This window comes from Oncorhynchus nerka, linkage group LG8, assembly GCF_034236695.1.
Source record: "Oncorhynchus nerka isolate Pitt River linkage group LG8, Oner_Uvic_2.0, whole genome shotgun sequence".
Taxonomy (NCBI): domain Eukaryota; kingdom Metazoa; phylum Chordata; class Actinopteri; order Salmoniformes; family Salmonidae; genus Oncorhynchus; species Oncorhynchus nerka.
The window spans coordinates 14,457,468-14,478,424 of NC_088403.1; the positions used below are offsets into that span (position 1 = coordinate 14,457,468).

The 20,957-nt window shown below is 46.3% G+C and overlaps 1 protein-coding gene across 1 annotated transcript in view; it reads right to left on the minus strand.

The window, feature by feature from the left end:
* Positions 1–5,044: 5,044 nt before the first annotated feature.
* Positions 5,045–20,957, minus strand: part of nav3 (neuron navigator 3) — a 292,679-nt gene continuing 276,766 nt past the window's right edge. The window contains 4 exon segments of the mRNA XM_065021393.1: positions 5,045–7,685; positions 17,233–17,436; positions 17,568–17,686; positions 18,211–18,407. Of these exon segments, the coding sequence (XP_064877465.1) occupies positions 7,566–7,685; positions 17,233–17,436; positions 17,568–17,686; positions 18,211–18,407 (640 nt within the window). The 3' untranslated portion in view covers positions 5,045–7,565.

Genomic DNA, 20,957 nt, shown 5'->3' on the forward strand with positions numbered 1-20,957 from the left:
CTCTCTCTCTTAGACCTCCTCCTCTCCCTCTCTTCTTCCCTCTCTCTCTCTTAGACCTCCTCTCCCTCTCTTCTTCCCTCTCTCTCTCTTAGACCTCCTCTCCCCCTCTTCTTCCCTCTCTCTCTTAGACCTCCTCTCCCCTCTCTTCTTCCCCTCTCCCTCTCTCTCTCTTAGACCTCCTCTCCCCTCTCTCTTCCTCTCTCCCCTCTTCTTCCCTCTCTCTCTTGACCTCCTCCCTCTTCTTCCCCTCTCTCTTAGACCTTCCCCCTCCCTCTCTCTCTTAGACCTCCTCTCCCCCTCTTCTTCCCTCTCTCTCTCTTAGACCTCCTCTCCCCCTCTTCTCTCCTCCTCTCTCTCTTAGACCTCCTCTCCCCCTCTTCTTCCTCTCTCTCTTAGACCTCCTCTCTCTTAGACCTCCTCTCTCTTAGACCCCCTTCTTCCCTCTCTCTCTTAGACCTCCTCTCCCTCTCTTCTTCCTCTCTCTCTTAGACCTCCTCTCCCCTTTCTTCCCTCTCTCTCTTAGACCTCCTCTCCCCTCTTCTTCTCTCCTCTCTCCTCTCCCCTAGACCTCCTCTCCCCCTCTTCTTCCCTCTCTCTCTTAGACCTCCTCTCCCCCTCTTCTTCCCTCTCTCTCTTAGACCTCCTCTCCCTCTCTTTTCCCTCCATTCCTCCTACGTTTTCCAAGTACACGTCTCCTTATGATAATACTGCACTACTCCTGACAACCATCTTGTTCTTGCTTCCTCTAGGGACTCCATTTCCACCGAGGCGTCCGCCCTCCTCCCCCTCCACCTAGTGGAGCTTATAGTAGTTTCATCTTCTTCTTCTTCTTCTTCTATGATATCATGACGGTCCGCAAACAAATGTTTAAAGTGCATGCCGCCACCTACTGTGCTGGAATGTACGATCAATCATGATCTGCCCAAGTCTGTACTACCATGAAAATAAAATTCAAAACAAAAAAATCACTAACTTCTACCACACCCTCCCCAACCCCATTAAACTTGATATCATGCTGAATCACTCCACCCTTAGGACTGTTCAGCATGTCAACAACCATTTCAACAGTAACATCTATTACCCCCAATATCTCTTTTGCCGTCTCCACAATAACCTTCAACCTGGCATTTCTGCGTTCCACAACCCGAGTCGTATTGATAACCTTACCAATAAAAACTTTGAAGTCAACTTTATTCATTATCAAAGTGTCCTTTGACACCACACATTCATGAGCACAATATTTCTGAACAAGCTTCCAAACCATCATGACTGCTCCTCCTTTCTCTGTACCTGGCATCCACCTAATGCTGCACTGTGTTCTCCCCCACAGTTACAGTACTTAACCTTCACATTGTTTCCCCTAATGCTGCACTGTGTTCTCCCCCACAGTTACAGTACTTAACCTTCACATTGTTTCCCCTAATGCTGCACTGTGTTCTCCCCCACAGTTACAGTACTTAACCTTCACATTGTTTCCCCTAATGCTGCACTGTGTTCTCCCCCACAGTTACAGTACTTAACCTTCACATTGTTTCCCCTAATGCTGCACTGTGTTCTCCCCCACAGTTACAGTACTTAACCTTCACATTGTTTCCCCTAATGCTGCACTGTGTTCTCCCCCACAGTTACAGTACTTAACCTTCACATTGTTTCCCTAATGCTGCACTGTGTTCTCCCCACAGTTACAGTACTTAACCTTCACATTGTTTCCCCTAATGCTGCACTGTGTTCTCCCCCACAGTTACAGTACTTAACCTTCACATTGTTTCCCCTAATGCTGCACTGTGTTCTCCCCCACAGTTACAGTACTTAACCTTCACATTGTTTCCCCTAATGCTGCACTGTGTTCTCCCCACAGTTACAGTACTTAACCTTCACATTGTTTCCCCTAATGCTGCACTGTGTTCTGTTACAGTACTTAACTCCCCCTAATGCTGCACTGTGTTCTCCCCCACAGTTACAGTACTTAACCTTCACATTGTTTCCCCTAATGCTGCACTGTGTTCTCCCCCACAGTTACAGTACTTAACCTTCACATTGTTTCCCCTAATGCTGCACTGTGTTCTCCCCCACAGTTACAGTACTTAACCTTCCCATTGTTTCCCCTAATGCTGCACTGTGTTCTCCCCCACAGTTACAGTACTTAACCTTCACATTGTTTCCCCTAATGCTGCACTGTGTTCTCCCCCACAGTTACAGTACTTAACCTTCACATTGTTTCCCCTAATGCTGCACTGTGTTCTCCCCCACAGTTACAGTACTTAACCTTCACATTGTTTCCCCTAATGCTGCACTGTGTTCTCCCCCACAGTTACAGTACTTAACCTTCACATTGTTTCCCCTAATGCTGCACTGTGTTCTCCCCCACAGTTACAGTACTTAACCTTCACATTGTTTTCACCGTAACCATGTGCCCCTCCACACCTGGCACATCTGTTCTTTCCTTTACACTGAGCAGCTACATGTCCCATTCTTTGGCATTTAAAACACCACAGTGCATATGAGACACATTCTCTGACATTGAAACTAAGGAATCCTGTCTGTACTTTTCCCGGCAAGACATCATTGATAATCTTTCACTTCTTTGACCCTCTTTCCTACTGAACAACCTTTTGGCCTCAATCACTCTGCCTGCCTTCACATTGTCTTTAATTGTCATCTGTGGACATAGATATTGGGACCCCAGTGATGATCTAGCATAAACACCAGGGACATGGCTTTTAATCTTATTTCCATTAAGCTTTTCCATTTCCAGTATCTTCTCTTGCTGAGCCTGACAACCACACAATATTAATAATCTACTATTTCCAATGAACTGAGCTAATTTCACTTCACCTTCCTCTTTCTCTACAGCGTTAGCTCGTCAGATAGGGTGTGAGGCCCTGTGGTCTCATCAAACACCATCACAATTTCCACTCCAACACTCCATTCCTCTTGGTTCCTACCTTGGCCCTCTTTATGCTTTCCTGACTAGACAATCCACTACTTTCTGTCTCATGATCTGTCTTCTTCCTATGTCTTTCCACTACTGACCATTCTGGTCCTTCACCCTCATCCTCCTGCTCCATAGCATCAGAACTGACACCCGTATTGTCCTCATTTCAGCATAGCTGTTGTTTCACCAACCTTTTCTCAATTTCCTCCATAATACTCGCCGCCATTTCCGACCTCCAACCCTCACTCACACTCCCATTCTTCCAATCAATTTCCAATGAATCGTTAAATTTCCCCATGTAACTACTGGCAGTTATAACTCAAGGGTCTTTTCTCAATTGCATTCTCGTGTCCTCTCTCATCGCCCCCTTCTCAAAACCCAATGGAAGAAAGGGTCAGAGGGGCGGGACCGCTGGCTTTGTCATCCAATGGGTTTTGAGGAGGCGGCAAGGAGAGGACGCAAGAAGGATACAATTGAGAATCTCCCATTATAAATGTAACCGCTTACTATTATAGCAGTTCATAATATACATTTATTGTATTATTGCTTATACCTGATATTGTATTATAATTACTAATTATTCCTCTTCTGTACTTTCAGAAACTAAGTTTAAAAAAGTAAATTTTTATTTTTTACAAATTAAAGCACATTTGAAGGAACCCCTGTTAATAACAATTGGCCATTTAACATAACTGGAAGTGGAGTTGCTGACATCTTTCTTAGTGAACATTGACACCAGCTTTTGTTGGACGAGCAACATAATGTGAACGTTTTAGAATTTCAAATATGGTGTATTTGATCAAGAGCACTTGTGGTCAGAGTTCTGGAGTGGCTCACAGGGTTGGCCATTACTCATCCAGTAGCTCACTGACACGGATAGGTAAAGCCAAAGCTGAATGATAGACAAACACTTGTTGGTAAAGTGGCACAGTAATCGGTTATAGTGGCATAATCTATTGGGCACAATAATGTTACCCAGCCAGCACCTTCCATCCCCAACAGGATTCTCTATGAGGGAAAGGTTCATGTTAAGTTTAGACAGTGGTAGAACCAAGTGGAAACCCTGTCCCCAGCTCTACTGTATGTCCAGATACAGGTGCTGGTTCTGGCAGGAACAACGTTCCATCCCCAACATGATTCTCTATGAGGGAAAGGTTCATGTTAAGTTTAGACATAGTGGTAGAACCAAGTGGAAACCCTGTCCCCAGCTGTACTGTATGTCCAGATACAGGTGCTGGTTCTGGCAGGAACAACGTTCCATCCCCAACATGATTCTCTATGAGGGAAAGGTTCATGTTAAGTTTAGAATAGTGGTAGAACCAAGTGGAAACCCTGTCCCCAGCTCTACTGTATGTCCAGATACAGGTGCTGGTTCTGGCAGGAACAACGTTCCATCCCCAACATGATTCTCTATGAGGGAAAGGTTCATGTTAAGTTTAGACATAGTGGTAGAACCAAGTGGAAACCCTGTCCCCAGCTCTACTGTATGTCCAGATACAGGTGCTGGTTCTGGCAGGAACAACGTTCCATCCCCAACATGATTCTCTATGAGGGAAAGGTTCATGTTAAGTTTAGACATAGTGGTAGAACCAAGTGGAAACCCTGTCCCCAGCTCTACTGTATGTCCAGATACAGGTGCTGGTTCTGGCAGGAACAACGTTCCATCCCCAACATGATTCTCTATGAGGGAAAGGTTCATGTTAAGTTTAGACATAGTGGTAGAACCAAGTGGAAACCCTGTCCCCAGCTCTACTGTATGTCCAGATACAGGTGCTGGTTCTGGCAGGAACAACGTTCCATCCCCAACATGATTCTCTATGAGGGAAAGGTTCATGTTAAGTTTAGACATAGTGGTAGAACCAAGTGGAAACCCTGTCCCCAGCTCTACTGTATGTCCAGATACAGGTGCTGGTTCTGGAAGGAACAACGTTCAATCCCAAACAAATGTATGTTTAAATAAAACTGCACACTAGCAAAGAGCGACCGTAAATAAAGGTAAGAGCAGTTGTGTGTGTTAACATTTGTTTGGGATATCGCCAAGTCTGTGCCAGAGGAAAGATATGGAGGAGAACAAATGATCAGAGACATGAGATAGAACAGGACGCATCGTTTGCTCATGTGACACCAAATACCATTTATTAGGGCTTTACAAAGACTACAAAATCCCTCCAGATGATTTAAATCGCTGTCTCTGTCTATTTACACGATATGTTACATACAAATGTACAAAATATAAAACATTTAAGGACAAATGTTTCAACATAAAAGAAACTCTTCTCTCAAAGCAGTAAATGTTTTCAACTAAGATGTCATTGAGATTGTATGGTGTCACCATGACATAATGGTACACTGTTTGTGTTGTGAAAACATCTGGTTAACTAGGCAACTGATTGTGTTGTGAAACATCTGGTTAACTAGGCAACTGATTGTGTCCTAGGGGAGCAGGGAGGGGTGACTAGATGTCTGCTGTGTTGGAGGGGAGCTATGTCTTACCGACTGTGTGTGTGTGTGTCAGGCTCTATGTTTAGATGCAGGCTGATGGGGTAGACCAACAAGGATGCGTGCAAAAACAAAATAAAAAAATACATTTGTCACAGCCAAGAGCTTGTCCTGAGGTTGTGACAACATTTTCTGCAGAAAATGGAATCTGATAGATTGAGTTGACCAGTAGCACCTGTTATTGGAATTGTAAATAGCACAACAGCAGGAAAATAGTACCTCCACAATGGGATGACAAAACAACAAAACAGATTCTACTAAAACCGAATACAAGACTGAATGAAAGTATATTCAGAAATGTTACAGTGTAATGCTTTGTGAATTTTCGCCTGTTGAATAGGGGGATGAGTCACCAAATGCTAGTTCCAGAGAATTACACAAAAGGAAAATCTGTGACAATGATCAGATTTGCTTTTCTTGATAAATTGAATGGTTTGCTCCTCAAATCAGTGATTTAGTGAACATTAATATACAGCGTTTAAAATAATAATATCATAGTGTACATCGTATGTCTCCTGCATAGGCAAGACAGCCAATCACCACAAGACATACACCTGTTTCTGACAGCTTGTTGCTTTTTTGCATTTCTATTTTGTATTTTTTTTGCAACGTACAATAATTCTCAGCGAGTTAAAGCGTAATATAACATCAACAGGGAAGAACGCATCTCTGATTCACTGTGCAATACTTTATTATTTACACCCCCACTTTAACTGTGCAAAACCAACCCACTCATTAATGGAGGAAGGACAATCAAAATCCAAAATGGCTTCTGTCCCTACCACACGCTGTTATGTAAAAGGAAAAGTCTCCCCCCTAGAAAGCTTAAAACATGCTCCTTAGGCTATAAAATCAAAAGGGTGGGGTTGTGCTCATGACAGTTCAAGTGAACCCAGCTCAACTGGGTAAAAGCAACAACTCAAAAAATGCCCAACCCTTTGAACTTTTATACAATTGGTCAGTTCCACTTGCAAATACAGTATAACAGCCATTTTGCTTGTACAATATTACTGTCAGAAACAAAAGTGGATGGTTTTGGGCAACATACTTTGACAGGATCTGTGAGATATTTTGGCCTAAAAGTAGTTATAAAACTCTCCTTTACTGTACTGAAATTAAAGCACCCACTGAGACGATACGGGACCACTTCATTTGAATGGTTGTGTGTCAGGAAGTGTGTGTTCCTGTCAATCTCCTATCCACTCAGGATGGTCAGCAGGGAGCCACAGGCTGAAGTAATACACCCCTGTCTCAGAGCTTTGCATTGAGAAAGCACCAATATCAGGCTTGTACTGTTCTTGACCTGGCCCTTGGATTGAAGGAGCCACCCCTCCCTTCAGCACCCATCTGTTGGTATGGTGCTGTCCATCTTTTAAGGAAAGAGTGAATAACAGGTCTGCTCGTGTGAAAAGCCTAAAAGGACTCTGTGGATGTGGACGGGCACGTCGCAGTGCCCTTGGCAGTATATCAAACGGTAACACGGGCACTTGTCCATTGTTTCACAGTAGCAGTTGGTTGGACGACACACAGTGCTCTTTTTGTGCTTGTTGGCGAGGGGTGTACGGAGGGTCTTGGAGTTGCCTGTAAACTAGGGACAGGTTTAAGCACGGGACCAGCACCATGTGGCTCGTCTGAGGTCAGGGTTTGACGGGAGGGATACGTGCCTTTTTTTGTTCAGCACCTTAGTAAACAACACCAGAATTTGGCCCTTGTAAACATCCGTAGTTAATACAACAACTGTGAATCAACATAAATAAAACTATAATGTCAATTCCAGTTGTATGGTGTAGAAACACAGACAGAATTGTCTCTCACTGTGTACGTGCAGCCTGCATTTTGGGATGCCACATCCAGTGGAGAAATGGAGGACTGTGTCTCAACCACCATACACAAAAATCTACTCCATTTTGTCAGAGGGCTTACTCCTCACGACCCCACTAACAGACATCTCCTGACTACACACATCTCTCTGTGTTATGTGTGGGGTGCCTGGAAGTGTTCGAGCCGCCACATCTCTCTGTGTTATGTGCGGGGTGCCTGGAAGTGTTCGAGCCGCCACGTCTCGCTGACGCCACGCTGAAAAGTGCTCCGCTCCGTCACTCCATCTGAGGTCTCCTCTCCGAGCTCTCGTCTAGAGCGCCGACTCCAGCGACGAGTCCAGCTGGTCGTCATGGTGACTGGCGCTGTCGCTGTCGCAGCTCTGCGCGCTGGAGTAGTTGGCCGCCTCCTGCAGCCTCATTAGCATGTTCATCTGGAAAACACAGAAAACAAACAACCAATAAAAAGACTGGTAAACAAAAGGAGAGCCAACACCACATTGCTATTCAGAGTCCACTATCACAACTACAAGGTCTTAGACTGGGTATTATCATTAAGGTGACATTGCAGTGGTCCTTTATCAGAGATAGACACCAGGGGGCCCAAGTGTCAGCTGCTTTGTCCACTTGCATCGTGCATAATTGCACACAACTGGTTCCTCAGGTCTACATCAGACGTGGTTTAAAAAGAAAGATGAAAAACCAGCCGATCCTCAAGGCCCTGAGGAACGCAGTGGCCCATTCCTACCATATATGGAAAGCACCTGGCACAGCGGTCTTCATTTTCCCTGTAATGGTCCTGAGGAACAGAGTGGCCCATTCCTACCATATATGGAAAGCACCTGGCACAGCGGTCTTCATTTTCCCTGTAATGGTCCTGAGGAACGGAGTGGCCCATTCCTACCATATATGGAAAGCACCTGGCACAGCGGTCTTCATTTTCCCTGTAATGGTCCTGAGGAACGCAGTGGCCCATTCCTACCATATATGGAAAGCACCTGGCACAGCGGTCTTCATTTTCCCTGTAATGGTCCTGAGGAACAGAGTGGCCCATTCCTACCATATATGGAAAGCACCTGGCACAGCGGTCTTCATTTTCCCTGTAATGGTCCTGAGGAACGCAGTGGCCCATTCCTACCATATATAGAAAGCACCTGGCACAGCGGTCTTCATTTTCCCTGTAATGGTCCTGAGGAACGCAGTGGCCCATTCCTACCATATATGGAAAGCACCTGGCACAGCGGTCTTCATTTTCCCTGTAATGGTCCTGAGGAACGCAGTGGCCCATTCCTACCATATATAGAAAGCACCTGGCACAGCGGTCTTCATTTCCCCTGTAATGGTCCTGAGGAACGCAGTGGCCCATTCCTACCATATATAGAAAGCACCTGGCACAGCGGTCTTCATTTCCCCTGTAATGGTCCTGAGGAACGCAGTGGCCCATTCCTACCATATATAGAAAGCACCTGGCACAGCGGTCTTCATTTTCCCTGTAATGGTTCTGAGGAACGCAGTGGCCCATTCCTACCATATATGGAAAGCACCTGGCTGAGCGGTCTTCATTTTCCCTGTAATGGTCCTGAGGAACGCAGTGGCCCATTCCTACCATATATAGAAAGCACCTGGCACAGTGGTCTTCTTTTCCCTGTAATGGTCCTGAGGAACGCAGTGGCCCATTCCTACCATATATGGAAAGCACCTGGCTGAGCGGTCTTCATTTTCCCTGTAATGGTCCTGAGGAACGCAGTGGCCCATTCCTACCATATATAGAAAGCACCTGGCTGAGCGGTCTTCATTTTCCCTGTAATGGTCCTGAGGAACGCAGTGGCCCATTCCTACCATATATAGAAAGCACCTGGCACAGCGGTCTTCATTTTCCCTGTAATGGTCCTGAGGAACGCAGTGGCCCATTCCTACCATATATGGAAAGCACCTGGCTGAGCGGTCTTCATTTTCCCTGTAATGGTCCTGAGGAACACAGTGGCCCATTCCTACCATATATAGAAAGCACCTGGCTGAGCGGTCTTCATTTTCCCTGTAATGGTCCTGAGGAACGCAGTGGCCCATTACTACCATATATAGAAAGCACGTGGCTGAGCGGTCTTAATTTTCCCTATAATGGTCCTGAGGAACGCAGTGGCCCATTCCTACCATATATGGAAAGCACCTGGCTGAGCGGTCTTCATTTTCCCTGTAATGGTCCTGAGGAACACAGTGGCCCATTCCTACCATATATGGAAAGCACCTGGCTGAGCGGTCTTCATTTTCCCTGTAATGGTCCTGAGGAACGCAGTGGCCCATTCCTACCATATATAGAAAGCACCTGGCACAGCGGTCTTCATTTTCCCTGTAATGGTCCTGAGGAACGCAGTGGCCCATTCCTACCATATATAGAAAGCACCTGGCACAGCGGTCTTAATTTTCCCTGTAATGGTCCTGAGGAACGCAGTGGCCCATTCCTACCATATATAGAAAGCACCTGGCTGAGCGGTCTTCATTTTCCCTGTAATGGTCCTGAGGAACGCAGTGGCCCATTCCTACCATATATGGAAAGCACCTGGCACAGCGGTCTTCATTTCCCCTGTAATGGTCCTGAGGAACGCAGTGGCCCATTCCTACCATATATGGAAAGCACCTGGCACAGCGGTCTTCATTTTCCCTGTAATGGTCCTGAGGAACGCAGTGGCCCATTCCTACCATATATAGAAAGCACCTGGCACAGCGGTCTTCATTTTCCCTGTAATGGTCCTGAGGAACGCAGTGGCCCATTCCTACCATATATGGAAAGCACCTGGCTGAGCGGTCTTCATTTTCCCTGTAATGGTCCTGAGGAACACAGTGGCCCATTCCTACCATATATAGAAAGCACCTGGCACAGCGGTCTTCATTTCCCCTGTAATGGTCCTGAGGAACGCAGTGGCCCATTCCTACCATATATAGAAAGCACCTGGCACAGCGGTCTTCATTTTCCCTGTAATGGTTCTGAGGAACGCAGTGGCCCATTCCTACCATATATGGAAAGCACCTGGCTGAGCGGTCTTCATTTTCCCTGTAATGGTCCTGAGGAACGCAGTGGCCCATTCCTACCATATATAGAAAGCACCTGGCACAGTGGTCTTCTTTTCCCTGTAATGGTCCTGAGGAACGCAGTGGCCCATTCCTACCATATATGGAAAGCACCTGGCTGAGCGGTCTTCATTTTCCCTGTAATGGTCCTGAGGAACGCAGTGGCCCATTCCTACCATATATAGAAAGCACCTGGCTGAGCGGTCTTCATTTTCCCTGTAATGGTCCTGAGGAACGCAGTGGCCCATTCCTACCATATATGGAAAGCACCTGGCACAGCGGTCTTCATTTTCCCTGTAATGGTCCTGAGGAACGCAGTGGCCCATTCCTACCATATATAGAAAGCACCTGGCACAGTGGTCTTCTTTTCCCTGTAATGGTCCTGAGGAACGCAGTGGCCCATTCCTACCATATATGGAAAGCACCTGGCTGAGCGGTCTTCATTTTCCCTGTAATGGTCCTGAGGAACGCAGTGGCCCATTCCTACCATATATAGAAAGCACCTGGCTGAGCGGTCTTCATTTTCCCTGTAATGGTCCTGAGGAACGCAGTGGCCCATTCCTACCATATATGGAAAGCACCTGGCACAGCGGTCTTCATTTTCCCTGTAATGGTCCTGAGGAATGCAGTGGCCCATTCCTACCATATATAGAAAGCACCTGGCTGAGCGGTCTTCATTTTCCCTGTAATGGTCCTGAGGAACGCAGTGGCCCATTCCTACCATATATAGAAAGCACCTGGCACAGTGGTCTTCTTTTCCCTGTAATGGTCCTGAGGAACGCAGTGGCCCATTCCTACCATATATGGAAAGCACCTGGCTGAGCGGTCTTCATTTTCCCTGTAATGGTCCTGAGGAACGCAGTGGCCCATTCCTACCATATATAGAAAGCACCTGGCACAGTGGTCTTCTTTTCCCTGTAATGGTCCTGAGGAACGCAGTGGCCCATTCCTACCATATATAGAAAGCACCTGGCTGAGCGGTCTTCATTTTCCCTGTAATGGTCCTGAGGAACGCAGTGGCCCATTCCTACCATATATAGAAAGCACCTGGCTGAGCGGTCTTCATTTTCCCTGTAATGGTCCTGAGGAACGCAGTGGCCCATTCCTACCATATATAGAAAGCACCTGGCTGAGCGGTCTTCATTTTCCCTGTAATGGTCCTGAGGAACGCAGTGGCCCATTCCTACCATATATGAAAGCACCTGGCACAGCGGTCTTCATTTTCCCTGTAATGGTCCTGAGGAACGCAGTGGCCCATTCCTACCATATATGAAAGCACCTGGCACAGCGGTCTTCATTTTCCCTGTAATGGTAGGATGGTCCTGAGGAAAGCACCTGGCTGGCCCCCTGTATTCCTACCATATATAGAAAGCACCTGGCACAGCGGTCTTCATTTTCCCTGTAATGGTCCTGAGGAACGCAGTGGCCCATTCTACCATATATAGAAAGCACCTGGCTGAGCGGTCTTCATTTTCCCTGTAATGGTCCTGAGGAACGCAGTGGCCCATTCCTACCATATATAGAAAGCACCTGGCTGAGCGGTCTTCATTTTCCTGTAATGGTCCTGAGGAACACAGTGGCCCATTCCTACCATATATAGAAAGCACCTGGCTGAGCGGTCTTCATTTTCCCTGTAATGGTCCTGAGGAACGCAGTGGCCCATTCCTACCATATATAGAAAGCACCTGGCACAGCGGTCTTCATTTTCCCTGTAATGGTCCTGAGGAACGCAGTGGCCCATTCCTACCATATATAGAAAGCACCTGGCACAGCGGTCTTCATTTTCCCTGTAATGGTCCTGAGGAACGCAGTGGCCCATTCCTACCATATATAGAAAGCACCTGGCTGAGCGGTCTTCATTTTCCCTGTAATGGTCCTGAGGAACGCAGTGGCCCATTCCTACCATATATGGAAAGCACCTGGCTGAGCGGTCTTCATTTTCCCTGTAATGGTCCTGAGGAACGCAGTGGCCCATTCCTACCATATATAGAAAGCACCTGGCACAGCGGTCTTCATTTTCCCTGTAATGGTCCTGAGGAACGCAGTGGCCCATTCCTACCATATATAGAAAGCACCTGGCACAGCGGTCTTCATTTTCCCTGTAATGGTCCTGAGGAACGCAGTGGCCCATTCCTACCATATATGGAAAGCACCTGGCTGAGCGGTCTTCATTTTCCCTGTAATGGTCCTGAGGAACGCAGTGGCCCATTCCTACCATATATAGAAAGCACCTGGCACAGCGGTCTTCATTTTCCCTGTAATGGTCCTGAGGAACGCAGTGGCCCATTCCTACCATATATGGAAAGCACCTGGCTGAGCGGTCTTCATTTTCCCTGTAATGGTCCTGAGGAACGCAGTGGCCCATTCCTACCATATATAGAAAGCACCTGGCTGAGTGGTCTTCATTTTCCCTGTAATGGTCCTGAGGAACGCAGTGGCCCATTCCTACCATATATAGAAAGCACCTGGCTGAGCGGTCTTCATTTTCCCTGTAATGGTCCTGAGGAACGCAGTGGCCCATTCCTACCATATATAGAAAGCACCTGGCTGAGCGGTCTTCATTTTCCCTGTAATGGTCCTGAGGAACGCAGTGGCCCATTCCTACCATATATGGAAAGCACCTGGCTGAGCGGTCTTCATTTTCCCTGTAATGGTCCTGAGGAACGCAGTGGCCCATTCCTACCATATATGGAAAGCACCTGGCTGAGCGGTCTTCATTTCCCCTGTAATGGTCCTGAGGAACGCAGTGGCCCATTCCTACCATATATAGAAAGCACCTGGCACAGCGGTCTTCATTTTCCCTGTAATGGTCCTGAGGAACGCAGTGGCCCATTCCTACCATATATAGAAAGCACCTGGCACAGCGGTCTTCATTTTCCCTGTAATGGTCCTGAGGAACGCAGTGGCCCATTCCTACCATATATAGAAAGCACCTGGCTGAGCGGTCTTCATTTTCCCTGTAATGGTCCTGAGGAACGCAGTGGCCCATTCCTACCATATATGGAAAGCACCTGGCACAGCGGTCTTCATTTCCCCTGTAATGGTCCTGAGGAACGCAGTGGCCCATTCCTACCATATATAGAAAGCACCTGGCACAGCGGTCTTCATTTCCCCTGTAATGGTCCTGAGGAACGCAGTGGCCCATTCCTACCATATATAGAAAGCACCTGGCACAGCGGTCTTCATTTTCCCTGTAATGGTCCTGAGGAACGCAGTGGCCCATTCCTACCATATATGGAAAGCACCTGGCTGAGCGGTCTTCATTTTCCCTGTAATGGTCCTGAGGAACACAGTGGCCCATTCCTACCATATATAGAAAGCACCTGGCTGAGCGGTCTTCATTTTCCCTGTAATGGTCCTGAGGAACGCAGTGGCCCATTCCTACCATATATAGAAAGCACCTGGCTGAGCGGTCTTCATTTTCCCTGTAATGGTCCTGAGGAACGCAGTGGCCCATTCCTACCATATATAGAAAGCACCTGGCTGAGCGGTCTTCATTTTCCCTGTAATGGTCCTGGGGAACGCAGTGGCCCATTCCTACCATATATGGAAAGCACCTGGCACAGCGGTCTTCATTTTCCCTGTAATGGTCCTGAGGAACGCAGTGGCCCATTCCTACCATATATGGAAAGCACCTGGCTGAGCGGTCTTCATTTTCCCTGTAATGGTCCTGAGGAACACAGTGGCCCATTCCTACCATATATAGAAAGCACCTGGCTGAGCGGTCTTCATTTTCCCTGTAATGGTCCTGAGGAACGCAGTGGCCCATTCCTACCATATATAGAATGCACCTGGCACAGCGGTCTTCATTTTCCCTGTAATGGTCCTGAGGAACGCAGTGGCCCATTCCTACCATATATAGAAAGCACCTGGCTGAGCGGTCTTCATTTTCCCTGTAATGGTCCTGAGGAACGCAGTGGCCCATTCCTACCATATATGGAAAGCACCTGGCACAGCGGTCTTCATTTCCCCTGTAATGGTCCTGAGGAACGCAGTGGCCCATTCCTACCATATAGAAAGCACCTGGCACAGCGGTCTTCATTTCCCCTGTAATGGTCCTGAGGAACGGTGGCCCATTCCTACCATATATAGAAAGCACCTGGCACAGCGGTCTTCATTTCCCTGTAATGGTCCTGAGGAACGCAGTGGCCCATTCCTACCATATATAGAAAGCACCTGGCACAGCGGTCTTCATTTTCCCTGTAATGGTCCTGAGGAACGGGCCCATTCCTACCATATATGGAAAGCACCTGGCTGAGCGGTCTTCATTTTCCCTGTAATGGTCCTGAGGAACGGTGGCCCATTCCTACCATATATAGAAAGCACCTGGCTGAGCGGTCTTCATTTTCCCTGTAATGGTCCTGAGGAACGCAGTGGCCCATTCCTACCATATATAGAAAGCACCTGGCACAGCGGTCTTCATTTCCTGTAATGGTCCTGAGGAACGCAGTGGCCCATTACTACCATATATAGAAAGCACCTGGCTGAGCGGTCTTCATTTTCCCTGTAATGGTCCTGAGGAACGAGTGGCCCATTCCTACCATATTGCACCTGGCTGAGCGGTCTTCATTTTCCCTGTAATGGTCCTGGGGAACGCAGTGGCTTCCTACCATATATCACCTGGCTGAGCGGTCTTCATTTTCCCTGTAATGGTCCTGGGGAACGCAGTGGTCCATTCCTACCATATATGGAAAGCACCTGGCTGAGCGGTCTTCATTTTCCCTGTAATGGTCCTGAGGAACGTGTGGCCCATTCCTACCATATATGGAAAGCACCTGGCTGAGCGGTCTTCATTTTCCCTTAATTCCTGAGGAACGCAGTGGCCCATTCCTACCATATATGGAAAGCACCTGGCACAGCGGTCTTCATTTTCCCTGTAATGGTCCTGAGGAACGCAGTGGCCCATTCCTACCATATATGGAAAGCACCTGGCTGAGCGGTCTTCATTTTCCCTGTAATGGTCCTGAGGAACGCAGTGGCCCATTCCTACCATATATAGAAAGCACCTTTCTTCATTTTCCCTGTAATGGTCCTGGTGGGCCTATAGGTCTCCTTCATGTTAGTTCCTGGTGGGCTTCAGGAAACAATAAAACTCTCTTAGGCAAACTGTAATTCCTGGTGGGCCTGACTCGATTTTACACATCCTGGTGGGCAAAGGCGAAAACGGCTGTATTCCTGGTGGGCCTAAGGCAGCCAGGGCTGGAGAATCTGTGCAGGCCTTCTCTGATGATTACACAGTAATGTGTTGAGGATTAAGTGGCCAACAGAGAAAGCCCATTCGTATTCAACTCCCCAGGAATCGCCTGCCACACGGTTTATCACGCACAAAGTGGAATTAAAGTGTAGTCATCCGAATAACGAGCTGCTGACATTTCAGAGCTTAATGGGTTGTGTGTGTGTGTGTGTGTGACAAATCCCCCTTTGTCTTTTCTTCTTTTAAAAGACAAGGTCATCTGCTGTCACGTTTGTTATTAGTATCCTTGGAAACTAGCTTCCACCTTTACTCACTGATGTCTTTTTGTATTGTTTATTATTTCTTATTATTATGTCCACCAACATGGTCTCCTTCAACCAGCTTCAGGAAACTAAAACCTGCAAACTCCCTTTTCAGAATCATTTTGTCACTGTACAAATAAAACGGTCATTCAAATCAGCATTAGAATCATCTATCAGAGTTAGAACATGCTTGTGATTTCAGTCTTCATCATGTTTTTTACATTTTTTTTTATTTGACCTTTATTTAACTAGGAAAGTCAGTTGAGAACAATGATGGCCTAGGAACAGTGGGTTAACTGCCATGTTCAGGGACAGAATGACAGATTTTCACCTTATCAGCTCTGTGATTCAATCTAGCAACCTTTCGGTTACTGGCCCAACTCTCTAACCACTAGACTACCTGCCTCCCTGAATCATTGTGTTGTGCTGGCTCTCTAACCACTAGGCTACCTGCCTCCCTGAATCATTGTGTTGTGCTGGCTCTCTAACCACTAGGCTACCTGCCTCCCTGAATCATTGTGTTGTGCTGACTCTCTAACCACTAGGCTACCTGCCTCCCTGAATCATTGTGTTGTGCTGGCTCTCTAACCACTAGGCTACCTGCCTCCCTGAATCATTGTGTTGTGCTGGCTCTCTAACCACTAGGCTACCTGCCTCCCTGAATCATTGTGTTGTGCTGGCTCTCTCACCACTAGGCTACCTGCCTCCCTGAATCATTGTGTTGTGCTGGCTCTCTCACCACTAGGCTACCTGCCTCCCTGAATCATTGTGTTGTGCTGGCTCTCTAACCACTAGGCTACCTGCCTCCCTGAATCATTTGTGTTGTGCTGGCTCTCTACCACTGTGTTGTACTGGCTCTCTAACCACTAGGCTACCTGCCTCCCTGAATCATTGTGTTGTACTGGCTCTCTCACCACTAGGCTACCTGCCTCCCTGAATCATTGTGTTGTACTGGCTCTCTCACCACTAGGCTACCTGCCTCCCTGAATCATTGTGTTGTACTGGCTCTCTAACCACTAGGCTACCTGCCTCCCTGAATCATTGTGTTGTGCTGGCTCTCTAACCAATAAGTCTATATTTTCTGGACCACTGAAGTGGTGCTCAGTCCTAGGACTCTAAAACTGAAGTAAAACTGAAGTCAAACTGAAGTAAAACTGAAGTGCTGAAAGAAGGGTTCAGGGTGGAAACTTAATTCAATAATGTTCAATAATGTCTAACGATGCTCCGAAACATATTTGAAGGAAATTAAACAATGGGACAGGAAAAGGTGCAACACTCGCTCACCATTAAAGACACGTAGTTTTATTAGAAGCTTAAAAGACTGACGTTTCGACAGTCAATGGTCTTCTTCAGAAATTAGAAATCCCCGTACTGGACCTTCTTTCAGCATTTCAGGGCTTTGTTTTAATTTCTCCTTACCAGTGGGTCTCCTTCCGTGTCACTCTGTGACACCTGTTTGGAGGACGCGCCCTCTTTGGAGGAGCTGTAGCCGTCATAGCCCACGTCCTCTGGCCGTAACTGGAGCAGGGCCTGGCTGTCATGCTGCAAGGAGACAGATCTCCAGGGGTAGGTGTCCTTCACCCACTTGGACGGGTCCTCCCACGCCGCCCTCTTGCCGTACAGCTGTAATGGTGGCCACAAAACCAGAAATGAGTTAAGCGAAAGGAGAAATCATAGATGCTGATGACAGGGGCAACTTCACCCTACACCGGTACCCCTCTACTTTGTGTCCTTTGACCTCCGTCTGTACCCACCTGGAGCCCTTCTCTGACGGCTTCCAGCAGGTAAGGCACCAGGGAGTAGTTCCATAGGTCAGTGAACCACACCCGCGAGCCATCTGCATCCATGGGGCAGGACAGGAAGAGCCTGGGACCTGAAGGCAGAACACAACACATTCCCTGTGTTTTGTGGGGTCAGAGACAATTCATGCTTGATTGGAAAATGTGGTCGGAGGCGCAGTACGGATGGTGTGACGCAGAGGCTAAATTGAGCTCTGTACCGCATCGCCGTGCGCCTCTCAAATGTTGTAATAATCTGGAGGGCTCTGTATAGCTCCGCATTGACATGATTGGTCGACGGTACATGGGGACGACAGGTCCTGCATAAACACAAACTCACTTCCTAGACAACAGCTCTGTGCTGCTCAGCGAAGAGCAAGAAGTATGAATGCCCTGACTTCTGCAGAGGCCATATCACTGTAAATGCTGCTCGGCCAATGCAGACGTCTGATTGACCATGTAGCAGCTTTCAGTTTGAGCAACGCATTACCTCACATAGCCAAAGTCACAACACCAAAATACACTTATTAGGTGTCATGTGTGCAATGTTCACAATATCATTAGAAATATGTGAACTCAAAGTGTGTGTGTGTGGGGGGGGAGGGGGGCATTGTCTAACCGATGGTGACGTCTGAGGAGCTGTGGGCCTCCAGGAAGCCGTTGAGGTGCTGCCACGTCTTGGGAATCCAGTCGATGACCTTGATGAGGTCATTGCTGCGCATGTTCCTGTTGATCTCCGTCTCGATCAGCTTCCTGCGCAGAAATCGGCCCAGGAAACCCTTGACCGGCTCTGTGTGGTTGGCACACAGCACCCACCTGAAGACAGGGGAAGAGGATGACGAGACAACATGTATGACATCACACTCTATGGAGCAGCTGTGATGGAATTGGAGGCTACATGATTCCGGTAGACCTGAAATGATTGATTGTGGTGGTTATTCCAATCAGCCTATGGAAAGAAAAGATGGAGCATCAAGTTTCTTATACCTAGATCCAATTCTTTCAGATCAGTGACTAGAGAATGGCACTAGAGGTCGATTTGGAATTCAGCATTAGGGAAATTCCATGCAAGTTTGGCCCAAAGATAAGGGCCGTTTGGGGGATGGATGTTTGGCATATATTTGAAATCTGTATCCCAAATAAAGCCCAATTGGTGATGACTGCTCTGTTGTCAGTTGTCATAATAAAGATGACTGCTCTGTTGTCATAATAAAGATGACTGCTCTGTTGTCATAATAAAGATGACTGCTCTGTTGTCATAATAAAGATGACTGCTCTGTTGTCATAATAAAGATGACTGCTCTGTTGTCATAATAAAGATGACTGCTCTGTTGTCATAATAAAGATGACTGCTCTGTTGTCATAATAAAGATGACTGCTCTGTTGTCATAATAAAGATGACTGCTCTGTTGTCATAATAAAGATGACTGCTCTGTTGTCATAATAAAGATGACTGCTCTGTTGTCAGTTGTCATAATAAAGATGACTGCTTGTTCTGAGGCTTGCACTCTGGTTTGATCATTCCATATTGTAATTCCGACTCATAGTCAGGAAGGCCAGTATCAGCGTGGAGGTTGAGCCACATTTGGCCTCATGGCATTTTATGAAATGCTGGGCTGTTTCCTGTACCTTCCATGGTGACAGTGTGATGAAAATGTTAATCAATGAATGTCAGTGTGATTTTGCAAATATATCTGTCGCCACATTAGTCATGTAATTATCTTCTCAAATATGTCACGTAAAAATGACCAGGTGTGTAAGGCCTAAAATGATATCAGGTCAAATTAGCAAAGCTAATTAGCCAAGTTTAAGATGCACTATGCATGAATCACTCCGCCATGGCCTGTTTAGAAAAATTATAATAGTTAACCTAATTTCAGTTTATGTAACAAAACCAGCAAGTCTAGTGTAGAGAATCATTGTATCATCTAAACTGCTGTGAAATATTTTCCATAACCAAAAATATTGTATTTTCAGCTGTTTGAAGCTGGTGGACGAAACCAAATTTAAAGACGCAAAACTAAACTTAACAGGAAGCATAGAAATGGCTCATATAGAACTTTCAATTAGAATGACAGATCTATAGAAATATTTATTATGTGAATTTTGTCAGGTCGCCCAAGTCGACTGACTTCATGGTTTGAAAGACACCCACACAACTATTTTGTGGCAGTAGGCCTGGTGGTGGTATTATTGTTTCTACTAGTGGAAGCAGGAATGAAATGTTGATTAAATACTGTACATAATCACAATATTCTTATTGGTAGTTTTACTATTGACTATTGATTCATTTTTAATTGAGTTACTATTATATTTTTTTATAGTCACCCTTTTAAAAATAACACAGCGCATCTTATTGTTGAAAATGGCCCCAAGCCAAACTGGGAAGAATATCCTCAGATTCTGATCCTACTGGTGTCTGATGTAAAACAGAACCAGCCACACTGTATCATATGTTTTGGGGCTGTCACAAACCGTCAGGTTTCTGGGAATTCATATTTCAAATGTTTCTCTGATATGACACTGTTATAGATCCGTCTCCCCTTACAGCCCTTTTTGGAGTACTGCCCATGGATACCCCCCTATCAAGAATCCAGTCGGACACTGTTGCTTATACAACTCTTTTAGCTAGACGGCTAATACTACAGAACTGGAAGATGGCAGCTCCCCCATCTTATAGATATTGGGTGAGAGATGTGTTGTGCTCTCTGAAACTAGAAAACATTAAATACAATACGCGTGGGAACCCCAAACTGTTTGATGAGGCTTGGGCTCCATTCCGGTCTTTAAACAGTCCATCCTCTGATGGCATTCATATTAAAACAAAAATACGTCTGTATTTCACTCCCCTGTGAAAAAAGGGCTGGATGAGCATTTCTTTGTTGGGGGTTTTTTGGTGGGGAGGGTGGTATTAAGGTTGATGTGCCTATTGATTCTTATTGAATGTGACCTGCCTTGTTCATCTTGCCCTGTCAGAGACTAAATTGTGAGTTTGTTTTGCCCTGTTTTTTAAATGTTTTCTTTTGTTCACGCTTACATAAAATTATTCTATATTTTTAAAGCATTGTAAACTTTATTTTTGGTCCAGTGGATGGTTGGGTGATTTCTCCCCCCCCTATCCCTTGTCTGTTTACAGGAACAATGGTGAGGTGTGTGCTCTGTCCCTGTACTACAGATGGTCCTTTAACCTTGGTAGCCTGGTGTGTTTAACTTGTCCAAAGTACTGTATCTTTAAAGCTATTCTTCTTTTTCTTTCTAGTTGAGTATATTATTTATATTGTTTTGTGTTGTCTTGTGTGTAAAACTGAATAAACAGAGTTTTCAAAAAAGGAAAAATGCCCCAAAATAATGTTAGTTAGCAAGAAT